The sequence below is a fragment of the Lampetra planeri genome, chromosome 23 (genome assembly GCF_965212315.1).
Source record: "Lampetra planeri chromosome 23, kcLamPlan1.2.h2, whole genome shotgun sequence".
NCBI classification, from domain to species: Eukaryota; Metazoa; Chordata; class Hyperoartia; order Petromyzontiformes; family Petromyzontidae; genus Lampetra; species Lampetra planeri.
This window is the reverse complement of record NC_136129.1, coordinates 7,004,611-7,018,941: the sequence shown is the minus strand read 5'-3', so window position 1 is coordinate 7,018,941 and position 14,331 is coordinate 7,004,611. Positions and strand designations below refer to the sequence as shown.

At 46.4% G+C, this 14,331-nt stretch overlaps 1 protein-coding gene across 1 annotated transcript; it reads right to left on the bottom strand.

Annotated features, from left to right (window-relative positions):
• Window positions 1-9,869: 9,869 nt before the first annotated feature.
• Window positions 9,870-13,833, bottom strand: RBX1 (ring-box 1). The gene is made up of 5 exons (XM_078605014.1): window positions 13,656-13,833; window positions 12,180-12,258; window positions 11,345-11,415; window positions 10,832-10,917; window positions 9,870-10,055 (listed from the first exon to the last, which is right to left on the bottom strand). Exons 1-5 carry the CDS (start codon window positions 13,737-13,739, stop codon window positions 10,043-10,045), a joined length of 333 nt encoding a protein of 110 aa, XP_078461140.1. The 5' UTR covers window positions 13,740-13,833; the 3' UTR covers window positions 9,870-10,042.
• Between the last annotated feature and the right edge of the window lie 498 nt (window positions 13,834-14,331).

Genomic DNA, 14,331 nt, shown 5'->3' with positions numbered 1-14,331 from the left:
CCCAGCCCCCGGGGGCCTCTCTTGCCGCTCCTCGCCTCGTCCCCCACGACCCCCACCGCCGCCGCCGGCGCGCGCGATGCTGCGGCACTGACCCCCACCCCCTCCACCCCCTCTACCCACCCCGCCCCTCACCCTCCACCCACCCCGCCCCTCTCCCCCTCCACCCACCCCGCCCCTCCCCTCCCCTCCTCCACCCACCCCCTCCCCTCCACTCCCCTCCACCCACCCCCGCCCCTCCCCTCCTCCACCCACCACCTCCTCCACCCACCCCCTCCACCACCTCCTTTACCCACCCCTGCCCCAAACCCCCCACCCTCCACCCCAACCCTCCACCCTCCACCCCCTCCACCCACCACCCCCACCCTCCACCCTACACCCCCTCCACCCACCACCCCCACCCTCCACCCACCACCCCCTTCACCCACCACCCCCTCCACCACAAACCGTCTGCCGCATGCACCGATCCCACCACATTCGCTCAAACCTTATTTTTGTTTCTCACACACCGCGTCAACCCGCACGGTTTATACCCCGTACTCTTGGTACAGCCAAATTGAGTTTTCAGGTCCATACGGCGTACAGCCGTTTCAATAGGGGCAAGGGGCCGTCCATAAATGACGTTACGCACCTAGAGAGGGGGGTCAGACATTTGTGACTATGTGTGACGAGGGGGGGGGGGTGAGAAATGTGACGTCACATCAAAATGCGCAACTTTAAATAAATATAGAATTGTTATAACAACACTCCTACAACATCAGACTGCAGCGCCACATTAAATACGCACATCACTGAAGCATGTTTTATTTTCAAAATGGAAATATGGTTTTGGGGGGGGCAGAGCTTTGTGACATCATATTTGAGGGGGGTTTGACTTTTTGTGACCATGTGCGACGAGGGGGGGGTCAAAATCGTCCAAAATCGCGTGACGTCATTTATGGACGGCCCCCCAAAAAAAATATTTGTTTGTGTTTCTTCCTTGTGATGGGACTTTGTAAGATGAACGTTGAGATTTATAAGGGCACGTGGTGACCAATAAGGTCTGAATTGGTCTATAATAAGGTCTGGCACTGATAAGGGGGTTGACAGGTATGGGATAAGGATAATGTTTGCACTTAGGGGCCGTCCATAAATGACGTCACGCGATTTTTGACGATTTTTGACCCCCCCCCCCCCCCCTCAAAATAATACATGCTTCAAATCGCATTAAACTATTGTCTTTGTAGGGCGTATTTAATGTGGCGCTGCACTCTGATGTTGTAGGAGAAAACATTTATTAAAAAGTCTGTTTAATTAAGTAGAACGTGTTGTCTATATTTATTTAAAGTTGCGCATTTTGATGTGACGTCACCTTTCTCAAACCCCCCCCCCCCTCGTCACAAATGTCTGATCCCCCCCAGGTGCGTGACGTCATTTATGGGCAGCCCCTTTATATACTGCCCGTCGTCGTTACCGTGTTACGGGGTGGGGGTGCTGTGTCGTTTCGGTCTTTGTGTGTTTCAGGTTATTTGTGGTGGTTTTGTTGTTGTTAGGTCATTGGCAGAGTTGTGTTTTCCGCATCCGATTGAGTCGTTAATTATTGTTTATACACTTCAAGATCTGGACTCTGAAAGGGGAGAAAGAAAGGCCAAGTTTCCGACTCAAGCGAGCGCAGGGAAGTTTCCAGCCCTGCCTGCATACACCGGTGGTGGAAATTCCACATTGCTATGACGGGGTTACGTTGAACATGACAACCACAACACAGTACACGCATTCCTGACATTCCAGACGACATCCCTCTTGAGTATAGTTATAATAAGCCGCGTAGTAAGCATATCACTTTGTTAAATCACAGGCTGTAATTACCGTGTTAGGCTATGGCAATCACCCGGAATGTGCCTTTCCTTTTCATATCTCGGAAGCTAAGCGGGGTTTAGCCTGGCCAGTGCTTGGATGGGCGGCCACCGCTCATGGGAACACATTTTAGAGACTGTTGCGTTGTTACTTTGTTAGCAGAGGGCAGTGCAAAAAAAATGCCATTGTTGTACTGCACTTCCTATGGCCCCGCGTATATGCTGTCCGCCTTCACCAACCGGTGCTGCCCAGCGTGGTGAGGTATGGTCAAACAACCCTTACGATCTGGACGGCGTGGATAGACCCTCATCCAGCAGTGGATTGACGAGAGTAATGGTCATTGACGCATAATTACTTCATAATAGTTTGATGCACATTATTTCACCAGAATGCCGAACATTAGCATCGCATCATTGGTATAATGTACGGTTATTATTATTCTTATATACTGCGTGTGTACAACACTGTCATGCGGTATGCATGCAGCATGGTTTTCTGTTCGATGTCCAGACATTGAATTTGAGTGTTCTGCTCCTGTATAAAGGAACGGAACACACCCGCGAGAATCACGTCCACCGTGGAGATGGAGCGACGGAATCAGCTCGTGTTTGGTGGATCGGTGCATCGCGTGGTCGTGAGAGATTGCGGCGACTTGGAGGAGGCCTTCATCCAGCAGTGGATTGACCAAGGCCGATGGTGATGAATGCATGCAAGTTAATTGCTGATGCGCGTGGAGTGTATGCACAATGATTAATTGGAACAGACTGTGCAATGTGCATTCATTTTTGCACTTTAAAATTGAACGACCGCATTCTGCCCGCGTCTCTATAAACGCCTTCGGTGTTACCTATTTCTATATTTAGCTCCTCACAATACAAACCATCCTTATATTATTATTATTGTAGCCCTGCCCAACATCAACAGAGAGCCGCCCGCCCCCCTACAGAATCTGCATGCAGTCACGAGGGACTCAAGTCCCGACAAAGCATCTTCATCAAATAGTGGAGAACAAGGAGGCTTGAACGTGACAGTGGCGTTTGGAATATTAATATTTTAAAAATACACATTTGTCCCGGGGCTAAGGCGATGCCCGCCATCCCCATGACTGTGACTCTCTCGAGAGAGAGTAGTGTCAACAGACACGCGCTTCCATGGCCGGGTGCAGTTGTTCAAGTGTTCTGAACAATTTGTGCACGTGGACAGCACGTGGGTCAATCCGCTGATGAATGGAGACCTCTCCCACGGCTGGTCAATCCGGGTTGGTGAAGGTGGGATAGGGGCGGGTGGGTCAGTGCGTGCTAAACGATGTTGATCCACTCTGCCTTCTTCTGCCCACCACGCATGTATGCTGAACTTCTTTCGCACCGTACGTTGCCAACCGTGCGAATCGGAGGCGCGGAAGGTGTGGGGGGATATATAACAAACTAAACACAAAACAGCAGTTCCAACAAAATTAGTTTTCAATCCGGATGATTTAAAAGTGCATCGCTTCAGTGGCTTCCTAATATCGGAAAGGAAAAACGTTCCAGACGGCCGCAGAAGCATCTGAACGCGCGCGATGCGGCGACCACCGTCTTTGTTCAATGGCTAGCAGCGAAAATCCGGTGCTGTGAGGATGATCGGAGTTCGCGTGATGGTTTATGCTCCTTGACGAGATGAGCAAGATAGTGTTGTTCATTCGTGGCAAAAAACACTTTGTGTGTAAATGAGCGCGCAACCTTATTAATGCATTCGTTCGGCAACCGCAAGCCATTTTCACGTGACCCACGAAAGCAGCCCTTTGTCAACCTGCCGGTGAACGGTGGTCACCCGTTCAAGCACTGCACAGCCTCGAAATCTGCTGAGCCTCAGAAGATCTGACGAGATCGGGAATATCCTGGACGATGTGCGACTCCGGTACTCCGAGCCGTCACTCGTTGTTGCTGCCCTGCCTGCCCCTGAGGCAGAGGTCGCAACCGGGTACCCGATACCCGTACCCTACCCGATACCCGGCTACCCGTACCCGGCCGGGTACGGGTACCCGTTTGCGACCCTGGTGCGGCCGGGTACGGGTAGACCGTGAGTCAATGGTGAGTAACCGTTTGTCACTCATTTCCCAACGTCTTGTGTCTCTTCTCACAATTCAAGTTCCTAGAGTCAACCCACCCGCGCCTGCAACATGGCTTCATCCCAGAGGTCGCAATCAGGTACCCGATACCCGTACCCGTTTGCGACCCTGGTGCGGCCGGGTACGGGTACGGGTAAGGAATCAAAACCCGTTTGCGACCTCTGCCCTGAGGCTTGGGCTGTGTCGTATGCTGCAGCTGTCTCTCTCTCCCCTTTCTTTCTCTCTCTGTCTGTCTGTCTCTCAACTTTGCCTACCTTCGCCACCATCCAAATTCTTCCCGAATGTAGGTTGTGTATTTTGTTTTTGCTAAATGTCTTGAGATGCGTTTATATTTAGATGCTATCTAACACGATATTGTTTTTGTTGAATACAATATAATGTACATCCTGTAACGTGCACGTGTTTTTGTTATGAATCGTCTGGTGATGATTTTAAGCAAATAAAGTTTACGGCTTACAGAGTCAAAGAATACATGTCAAATTGTCGTTGCGAAAGATGAATGAGGTGATTTGCCAGCACAGAAGAATCCTTCCCCCACTGGACATATGTAAATAAATAGGTTTATAGCTCATCGGATTCCTCCAGTGTAAATAAAGATTGTTAATTCCGAGCTGACAGAGAATGAGTGACGATGTTGCCAGTAATCTGACGAGAGTCGCAATGCCCCATGTTGACTCTGCCATTGTTCAGTGGCACAGGGTGACCCATCGTGGAAGATAATCGGTACATGTTTTATTGGGGTGTGCGAACATAAAAACGACACGGGGTGTTAAATCATGTTTATTTTTAAGGCAAGGTTCTGCACGCGATTGCCTGTGCGGTGCAAGATATGAATGATGGCTTTTTGGTATAAGTGGGTGTGGAATGGTCTTTTTTTTCTCTCCAAAATAATGAAATACGGTCGAGTAATGGTCAGTGAAGATGCATTCTTCGCGGGATAGGTTTGAGTGTAGCCAGGTTTTGGTCTCCAGTAAAACACCAATTTTTACATAATGAAAAAACTTATGCTGTTGTCCCACTATGTTTTCCCCTTAAACTCGTGTTAGAATCATATTACTGCATCATCTGCATTTGAAGTTCTTGGAAATACACGTAGCAAAACTTGCGCCCGGTGTCTATAACTTTATACAAATATGATTACACATCTACCAGATTATAAGAGGCACTCCCCAATGCTTGATTTCAAATACAGGGGGATGGGGGTGCGGTGCGTCTTATAATCTGGAGAATGTCGGTAATTATAATTATTTCAGTTTAATTTATTAGGTGTAGCCCTGTGAGTCATGCGGCTCTTGACTCGGGTGCAACCGCAACAACAAAAAAAACACGAACAAAAAACATCTGTAAGTGACTAGGCGCAAAAGAAAAATCCAGGAAAAAACAGCAAAGTTTTCCAGAAAAAAACACCGCAGATCAACGCTGTGTGCAAAAATCCCAGTGGGATGCAAGTCAAACAATAACAACCATAAGACAATTTAGATTAAAGTTATCAGGCTAACTCTGTACTACAACAAACAAATATGGCTAAACCATACGTTTTCGAAATCACCAAAATAAAGCTATAAAAACAATGTAACAGTGATTATAGGAACTGTTATTCAAATTTAACAATAAAGGATATAGGTACTCTGTATTTAAAGTTAAAGTTGAGGGGGGGTATCTTGTAATCCAGAGCGTCTTGTAATTCAGAAAATACGGTAAACCGCTTAGCAAAACATTTGAATTATAATCATAATGTTCTGTTCACTCTGTGGGCGATAGATCAAAAATTACGTTAAAACCTGCAACTTCTGAGCGCCCCCTTGCGGTCACGTATCCTGCTTAGAGAAACGAGACATTCAGCTAAAGTTGATAATCGATCTTGATTTGAAGCTTTCGTGACTGCAGGAATCCATACTCTTTGGTTCTTTCGATAAAGTCACGTGGGTAGAAAAATAATAGATCACGACGTTTCGATCGCAACACAAGCAATCACTTCAGCAGTTTTTTCTTGCCGTGGTTGTCCCACCTGCTGACGATTGTGTTGCGATCGAAACGTCGTGATCGATTATTTTTCTACCCACGTGACTTTACCGAAGGAACCAAAGAGTATTGATCAATATTTAATTTATATTATTATTTCTATTATTTTTATTATAAAGTTTTACCTACGTGACTTTACCGAAAAAAAACTAAGAGTATTGATCATCGATTATATCCGGCTGCTTCCAACAATGAATCTGGCAGTCCCGAGTCGATTCGGCACAACCGCCCCAAAGGCTGTGGGGCCGTCCATAAATGACGTCACGCACCTGGGGTGGGGGGGGGTCAGACATTTGTAACGATGTGTGACAAAGGGGGGGGGATTGAGAAATGTGACGTCACATCAAAATGCGCAACTTTAAATAAATATAGACAACACGTTCAATTTAATTAAATATACTTTTTGATAAAATTTTCTCCTACGACATCAGAGTGCAGCGCCACATTTAATACGCACTACAACGACAATAGTTTAAAGAGATTTGAAGTATGTTTAATTTTTTTTGGGGGGGCAGAGCTTTGTGACGTCATATTTGAGGGTGGTCTGACTTTTTGTGACGCCGTGTGACGACGGGGGGGGGGGGTCAAAAAATCGTCCAAAATCGCGTGACGTCATTTATGGACGGCCCCTGTGACCCAGTTCGCTAATCGGCACCACCAGGTAGCGTGAGAAAAAAGTATCTACGTTTGATTTCAGTGTTAAATATTATCTATAGAGTACAGTATACACTACATACATACAACTTAATCAATGGAAATACTGCACGTATACACATCACCCCATGCAGTCTTCGAGATTGGGGTGGTAAGTACGGTACGGTAAATTGCCGCAACTTTTAAAAGTAGGTTATATATTTTTTGTTACCTATATGCAGAGGTGTGGACTCGAGTCATGTGACTTGGACTCGAGTCAGACTCGAGTCATGAATTTGATGACTTGCGACTCGACTTGGACTTGCATAACAATGACAATTGTCCCACCTATGAGATGTGGACTCGAGTCATGTGACTTGGACTCGAGTCAGACTCGAGTCATGAATTTGATGACTTGCGACTCGACTTGGACTTGCATAACAATGACTTTGTCCCACCTCTGCCTATATGCATGTTTATTTATGCCAGTTTCTTATATAGTTAAATTTTGACTTAAAACTTTCGTGACTGCAGGAATTCATATTCTTGGTTCTTTCGGTAAAGTCACGTGGATAGAAAATCAAAATTAAAAGCAAAAAACCCACGACGTTTCACACAAGCGGTCTTGTTCAGGTGGAAATAAAATAAAATAAAGACTGCTTGTGTGGCGATCGAAACGTCGTGGGCTTTTTGCTTTTAACTTTAGTTTTATATCTACGTGGCTTTACCGAAAGAACCAAGAATATTCACATAGTTAACAAATTGAAAACACAAAAAATAAAAACGACGCCTAAAAACACGTCATGCGAGAATGTGCAAAAATAAGCTATTTTAAAGACTAATGATGTAACATTTATCCGGCGTTTTTTGGAAAATCCTGCACCCCCCCCCCCCCCCGAATAATCGATGATCCACTCTCAATGCAATTCTTACCATCCTGAGCCATTTGCTGAAGCCTTTCTCTAAACTACCATCAATCGCACACTCTAAAAAAGACAAAGCGCGGCCATAAACATTGCCAAACCTCCACTTGTGCGCATCTTTTTTTTCTTTTGTTGGAATCATCATAAAACGTGTGGTGACATTTCAAGTCAAGTTGAACCAGACCAGCCACTTATAACCTGCTGTTCATGGCCAAACATCTGAGTGATTCGCCGCTCCTGCTGAAGCTGTCTGAGCAGCACTCAATCAGAACACCGCCCTCGGCAACATTAGAAGTCTCCTTAGATAACTTTGCGCGTGTGTTCAAATAAAGCAACTGGCATTCGCCACTAATCGGTGATGTCACTGCATCAATTGTGCCAGGCTTGGCATTCAGAGACGCACTTTGAGGCTAAAGGCTTAATATAGATAACACGACACCACTAATATGGATTTATCTAAGAGGACTGCTAGGCACAGCACACACTGTCAAATCGTTTTCATCCACCCGATGCGCTGCTGCTCATTCTTATAAATATGAACTCTATTCTTGGTTCTTTCGGTAAAGTCACGTAGAAGGGAAACAATAAAATTATAAAACAATAAAATTCTCACGACGTTTCGATTGCAACACAAGCAATCGTCATCAGGTGTGAAAACCACAGCAAGAAAATTTGAAGTGTGGTTTTCACACCTGATGATTGCTTGTGTTGCAATCGAAACGTCGTGATAATTTAGTTTTATATTTTTATTATTTCCCTTCTACGTGACTTTATCGAAAGAACCAAGAATATGAATCCCTGCAGTCACGAAAGCTTTAAATAAAAAAAATGAACTCTGCTTACCGTTGTTGCTGGAGGGCGCCTGCTCCCAAATGCCCAGTCGCATCTTCAACAAGCCTCCTCGACAGAGGCCGTTCTTGACATCATTCGTATCAGACGTCGGCAAGTTCAATCACACATTCAAAACACTTTGCACCACATCAGCCCATCTCTTTTATATCCTATTTCGCCCCCTCTCTCCAGCAAAACAGAAGCTTCTTTGGCGAGGGGCATGTTGGCTCTATAATCCAAACACATCGTGGCCGAAGCGCAGCCCATTAACGGGACTGTCTCGATCTTTCAAGGATCTCTGCATTCCTCACAAACCAGTTCAGAGGATGGATCAACTCGAAGCTAGTCTAAATGTTTCAAAGTAGGCATGTTTATGGAAAGGGACGACGCTTCACAAGCACAGAAATGGCACGATTGTTCCCAAGACCTGTGGAAGCTTCATGTGGAGTGACATGGCAGGCAGCTTCTGCACGGCACTGTGCAGCTCGTGAAAAAATTCCAGTCAACCCATTCCGTGGATGCGCAGGTTTGGGAACGCATCCATCCTCTCGACAGCCACTCATAGTGTAGAACCGAGGGTTACAGTGTTTGATGACAAAGCACCCGCGCCGGTGTTTCATACGGTGAGACTGATAGGAAAGCTCCCGGTTTTTCAGCAGCCTCCAATTCTCGTAGTGAACAGCAATTACTTGATCAGGATACATGTGACTAACCAGTGGGGAGCCATCCATAGACCACACCCATAGATCAGTCAAAATAACCCCCATTCTTATCGTGGTGCCAGATGGTACCACTATGGTATGTTGTGAGCAATATTTGGGAACACATTCCTGTGGAGGGAGCTGGTAGGAACGTTGGGTTGCTCGGTCAATTGCGGCGTGGTGTATTCCGCAAATATGCCCGACTGAGGGCGGGCACAAGCTGGCGTGAGTAGGTTAAACGTTGAGTTTTATAAGGGCACTACGGGGTGACCAGCCCCTCCCCACTCAGCCCTCTCCACCCAGCCCCTCCCTGCACGACGGACGGACACAATAATCCCCTGTGGGCTGGTGTAACCAGGAGGTTCCTACCAGTAAAAGGCTAACGTTGAGTTGGCCAACTACCTCTATGTCGTACTCGCATCCACCAGTGGCAAACAGAGGGTCTGGTGCGGTGTGAATTTAAGGTTAAGAGTAAGCGTTGTTTAACTTCATTACAACCACGCACAGCAAAATGAATAGAGTCAAGCGCATGACATTCACTCATCTCTTATTCAGAGGTTAATTCAAGACACATGTTAACAGTTACTGCAACTTTAATAGTTTTGTTTATTGTTGGCCGATTGACGTTGAGACTTCTAAGCAATTGTCTAATAAAAACTCAATCAAGCAGTCTCTTCTTTCAACCACCGATAAACTGTTGCTCAAAGTCAAGTGCATTGCTTGTTTTACAAGGTAGAAATTACAGTAGATATTCCCGGCTGCTTTTGACATGGAATTGGACATACCTTCTCAGACCATTTATGGCAGGCAAGAAAGCATCAACAGAATCCACATAACTTTATTGAAATCATGCCAAACATCAATCTACTTCTGCCAGAAAACAGCAACACAGGCATAAACACACTTCCAACAAGTAACAATAAAAAAAAAACTGAAGAGCAGGGTGGCGAAGGACAGTGCTTCATGAAGGGAGGGCATCCTTGGGCGAATGAAGTTTAATGTCCATACCTAGGCACAGGGAGGTACAACAGGGTGGCAGTCAGGAAAGGCACCAGAATTTTGTACATATGCATGCATGTACGCCTAATGAGTTTAATGATTTACCCCCCCCCCCACCTCGTGACTGAACAATGTTTCATGATTAGTCACGATTCAATTCAGGGTCATGATTCAAGAATCCACATTGTTGTGACTGTAGGAGCCTCCGGTGGCTGGAGGGATGAAGTGAACCCATTACATACAAAATATGCACATGTACAGCCCGTTTTGTCAAGCCACTGCTGGATGACGGTATCCCTACGTCATCAGTCATATTGGGTTGTTTCTTCATACTTGACCACTCTGTTCAGTGCACACCGATGGAGTTGGGGGGAGATACAGAACAATGTATTTTGCCACACTGTCCTCTCCTGCTCACAATCCCTACTACACCTGTTTTGTGCAAAGTGCTCACTCATCCAAGTATTATCCAGGCTCAACCCGATTTAGCGTCCAACATCTGACAGGATTGGGCATATTCCTCGTTATTTGATCATCAGCACATACCGAAAGACATCAATGTTTACACGTAATAATGATGCATATATAATTATCTGAAGAATCAATATTATATCTATGATGCATAATTACACCTGTGGCATGCATATCGTATAACATGCATCCTTGCCGTCCAGTGATTGGTACTTGCAACCATTTTTGTTAAACCGCTTTACTTTTGTAAGGTGCGCTGTTCTTAATTTTTGTATATTGTGTCGCAAATCTAATTGGTGTACGCCGTTACTCACTTCTGGAATTCCCACTCACGATTGTCGAGGGGACAGACCTGCCGGGTTTTAAGCCAGCGTGAGATGCAGTGGAAGTGGAATGCATGCTGAAAAAACCAACACAGACAACAACGACCGTCACCCAGCAATCTCCACATTGTATATTTTAATTTGCCAAGGTTGATACAGCTAACCAACATTAAGCAAACATATTCATTTCAATTTAAAGCTTTCGTGACTGCAGGGATTCATCTTCTTGGTTATTTCGGTAAAGTCACGTAGAATGTAAATAATAAAATAATTAAAATAAAACAGAATGAAATAATTCTCACGACGTTTCGGCCACAACCAAAGTAGCCGTCCTCAGGTGGAGAACAGATCTATCGAGAAGACTAACCTATTCACTTTTCAAGTGATCGCCAAATTATTTGCAAATTGATAACCAAAAAAAAACCTAAATTAGACAAACAAATTGTCAGCAGTTATCAAGGTAAGCTTCCATAAGCCAGTTAGATGCCGAGAAAAGAAGCTTACATTGCAGACGCCCCAAGCCACTGTACATTCCTCCGAGGTGGCTGATGCTTGGTTCGCCTGACACTCGATGCCTGTGGTGCAACAAAAAAGGGAATATTCAGAGAGGACAACATCTTTCCATTACTGCTCAATTTTATTTCATAAATCAAGGTTTTACTCGTTCATGGAAATAAAGTTTCTCAAAAATTTAAACTTTCCAAGAAATAGTGACATCACTTACTATCAACCCAGTGAACCAAGAAAGTGGCCTGAAACCCAGTTTCCTGGAATAGGACTTCAAAGCCATTGATCCCAAAATACAACTTTGCATTCCCAAGACTTTTCTGTGGGACTCTTCTTTAATTCAAGACATCTGGAATGAGGGCATTCAGGACCCCCCACCCCACCCCGCAATGTAAAATGCAATCTCCAACTCCAACTTTGTTTCTGAAAAGCCATTGCTCAAACCTTAAGTCTTTTCCACAATGCATCTTTTAAGGCAGCACTGTTGATGAATGAGGTTGCGTTTTTTTTATTATTAATAGTGTGGTACAGTGGCTAACAGACACTCATCTACGATTTTAGAAACCTGAATTTAATTCCTGACCATAACAAACATATTTTTGGCAAGTAACATCTCAACAAGTCGGGGGCTCCCCTTTCACCAACACATACTGATATCAGTATGGTGAAGTATGGAGCAAGAAGCCTCATTACCAAAAAGGAAAATGGGATACCTTAATCCAGCCGTAGATTGACTAAGGGCTGTACAGTATTGATATTATGAAACGGAAGAGCAAGTTAAGTTGGCATAATATAGGTAGCAGGCCCCAGATAACCTAATAGCAGCGCTTACAGAGGTCCATGATGTGGTTGCGGCAGATGGCACAGTTATCCACAACAATATCCCACGCCCACAGGGCCACGGCATTCCACTGCAAACACACAGGGGGAGAACATAACAAGTACATGAGAACATGTGGTGTGGGCTATCTGCCTCAGGAACACTCTTTGACGCTATAATGCCATGATAAACACTTCCACTTCGACAGTGAGCATCAAGGTTGACACGACGCAAATTACTATTACGGTAATGTTTAAAAGCGATGCACTATGCCCCATCATTTACTGCTAAGATAAAACACGGATGTGATCATCCATTGACTTACTGGGGGAAAGGTTGAATCCTTGCACCGTCCATTAAGATGGAATACGCAACGGACTCAAGTGGGAAAATAGCTGCTGTGACATCAAAACGGACGTAGAAGCGGTTAAGGGAATGAATTTAGGACACGAGTGAGAGGAGCTCTGGAAAAGGGTAGTGATGAGAAGGGAAAGGTAAGCTGATGGAAACCAGGGAGTGAGCCAGATAAGAGCAGCTGATGATAGAACTTGTCAAGAATGACATGAGTGAAAACAGCTGCGTTGGACAGGGAATTTGTAAGGTGAGGAAAGTAAGGGGAGTACCTCTGTAGAGGTATTGGTCCTTAAGTCCTTCAGGAAGTTAAAAAGTCATGAACGTGTAACATTTCGCGGCGAAACCCCCTCAGAAAGGGGGCCTGCTGAAAGTACTATGGCTCACAGCTCTACCATCGTAGGGATGAATGATCAGAGCGGAAAAGGTGGGGTGGAGTGGTGGCGCAGGGGGAATTCATCATCACCAGCCGTGGTCAATCCTCTGCTGGATGAGAAGGCCTCCCCAAGCCGTAGCCACTGTTTCAGGCTCCTGCGAGGTAACAATCCGCCATGCCGCCTAAACGCTAACTTCAATTTTTAATCGCTCCATCTTCTCGGTGGAAGTTGCTAAGTCCTCTCGGACGCGTTGCATCCCAGCCGCCACCACCATCAACAACAACGCCATCATTACCACCACCACGAACAACGCCTTCACCACCACCATCAACGCCATCACCACCAACAACAACGCCATCATCATCACCACCACGACCAACGCCAACAACAACGCCATCATCACCACCAACAACAACGCAATCACCACCACCACCAACAACAACGCCGCCACCACTACCACCACCGCCGCAACGTCCGAGCGTGACGTCACCGGAGCGCCATAACGATGCGAACGCCGGCAATGTCAGAAATATAATCTCGATGTAGACTTGACGAATCCGATGAGCTATGAACCACTTTTTTCACAGATGTCCACAGCAAGGGTCGGGTCAGAAAGTTACAACAAAAACAAACAACACAACGAAAGGAGTGCAAAGTATAGGGAGATCCCAAGCAAGTCACTGAAAGCCTCGTTCGTCTTCATCTCTCCTCAAACGAATTCCCGGCGGTGACACCGCCGACCGCAGCTGCGGGACCTCACCTTCTTGACCTCGAAGCGCTTTTTGCCACCGCCGCCAGCGGTGGTCGAAGCGCATGGCGTATCCACCTCCATTGCGGCCGCCATGACTCGCTCGCGCTGGCCGGATATGACGTCTGCGAGCAACTTCCGTTTCCTCCTTCTCCTCCTCCCCCCCCCGTAACCCGGATGTTCAGCACCGATGGCGGTGACGTCACCAGCGAAGTTTGTGACCTCTCAAATCTCCGCCCTCACCATAAGCCCCTCCCACTTTTCCCCCTCTGCCCCCCCACCCTCTCGCCCTCCGCCTCCTCTGTCCTCCCACCCCCACCTGCTCTTCGCCCCTGCCCCTCCCCCCTGCCCTGTCACCTCCTCCACCGCAACTGGCCCCTCCCCCACCGCCCCTGCCCCCTCCCCCACCGCCCCTGGCCCCTCCCTCCCTGCCCCTCCCCCCGCCCACTTTACCAACATGGCGGCAGAGGTCTCGAACCTCCGGTGCCAGATCAGAGGGAGTTTTTACCTCCGGATTGAAATTTTTCTTTAACGCAGCAAAAATTGTATCACTCGTTGGACCAAAGTACAGAACGAAACTACTTTTGAAAGAAAGTGCGCGAAGAAACGTGGAGAGGAGATTGTGACGTGCACGCTTGAAGTTAAACGTTGAGATGAAGATGAGCACGTGGACTCAGAGAACATGCGA